At 63.2% G+C, this 1,400-nt stretch overlaps 1 protein-coding gene across 1 annotated transcript in view; it reads right to left on the bottom strand.

Annotated features, from left to right (window-relative positions):
• The window catches only part of HAPLN4 (hyaluronan and proteoglycan link protein 4), a gene marked incomplete at both ends in the record, with an annotated part of 1,656 nt that extends 807 nt beyond the window's left edge, over window positions 1-849 (bottom strand). The window contains 2 exons of the mRNA XM_010191580.1: window positions 96-458; window positions 732-849. Of these exons, the coding sequence (XP_010189882.1) occupies window positions 96-458; window positions 732-849 (481 nt within the window). The remainder of the gene's footprint in view (window positions 1-95; window positions 459-731) is intronic.
• Between the last annotated feature and the right edge of the window lie 551 nt (window positions 850-1,400).

Here is a 1,400-nt window from a genome sequence, read left to right as displayed (position 1 = left end):
GTAACGGGGGCCCCAGCCCGGCCCGGCCAAGCGGCACCGGGAATCCGGACACACGGGGAACGTCCCCATCCTTCCTCCCATAGCCATGCCGTTACCTTCGAGGTCCAGCTTGACCATGCCGGTGTCATCCTCCAGCTCGTTGGTGACCTCGCACTCATAGCGGCCGTAGTCTTGCAGGGTGACGTTGCGGATGATGAGTGAGGCGTCGCCGAAGCCGTCCTCCTGCAGCGCCGTGCGGCCACGGTAGCTGCCGAATGGCCGCCGTGCCTTGCCCAGTGCCACGAAGACGTCCACGAAGGCCATCGGCTCTGTCACCTTGGTCCACTTGAGGCGGATCTCGGCAGGGTCGTGGGCCGTCACGTCATAGTGGTACCGACAGGGCAGGATGATGGTGCCGCCCCGGTGCGTCACCACCTTCCCCGGTGCCGTTTGCACCACCACAGCCCCGCTGTCACCCTCTGCAATGGACACCGAGCTCAGGGGACTCCCTGTCCCCAACCCCACCCTTACCTCCATCCCAGGCAGTGCCTGGCAACACCCACGATGGGGACGGGACCACCTCTGGGAGGAATTCCCCTCTTTTGGGGGATTTGCAAAACCCTAGGAGGGTTGGGACACTCCCAGTGGGGACACGATGGATGCCTCAGTGGTATTAAACCCAATGACAGCTCCCTCCATCCTACCCCGTGGGCCCACCCCAGCTCCCTGCTGCGGACCCTGTCCCCACTCACCCATGACGTGCACCACCTTCTTGCGTCCCCGGGGGCTGAGTAGGGCATCGGAGGTGAGGATGGCGCCCAGGAGCAACAGAGCTGTGGGGCCAGCGGCCCAGGAGCCTCGGGGATGCATCTGCAGGGGGAGCAGAGCCCCTCAGCACCCACTGGACCCCCAGGGAGGGGAGGGCTCTGATCCCAGCTTTGGTAGCCCCTAATAATGATGCTGGTCCCCAGCCCAAAAACAATGATGAGGAGGAGAAGCCATCATGCACTGACACTCCTCGTGGGGACCCAGCAGGACTGGGTCACTCATTGCTTCACCCCACAGAGCATCACCCATCACTCAACACCCGTGGGGACCCCCAGCCCGTGCTGAACTCAGGTTCACCCGCTCGGTTACAGCTGGGATGAATATTTCATGGCAGGCACGCAGGGCCGGATCTCCTGAGTTATTTATGGCAGCGCTGGCACATCTGGAAACCGGACTGATCGCACAGGAAGGGACTGCAGCTACCCAAGCCTCCAGAGTTCCCCGGAGCCCCCCAGCCAACTGTGCCATGTCATGTACCACCTTTCCTGGGGGAAACGAGTACCAGAGACCCCCGGGGACTGTCAGCTCCCCACATGCTGCGGGATGGGCCCTGAGCTCCGTGTCCTCAGGGGTGCCCTAAATCCCATGTGCAC

The sequence above is a fragment of the Mesitornis unicolor genome, unplaced genomic scaffold (assembly GCF_000695765.1).
Source record: "Mesitornis unicolor isolate BGI_N332 unplaced genomic scaffold, ASM69576v1 scaffold38289, whole genome shotgun sequence".
Taxonomy (NCBI): Eukaryota; Metazoa; Chordata; class Aves; order Mesitornithiformes; family Mesitornithidae; genus Mesitornis; species Mesitornis unicolor.
Note: the sequence above shows the minus strand (reverse complement) of the source record. Positions and strands in the feature narration are given on the sequence as shown.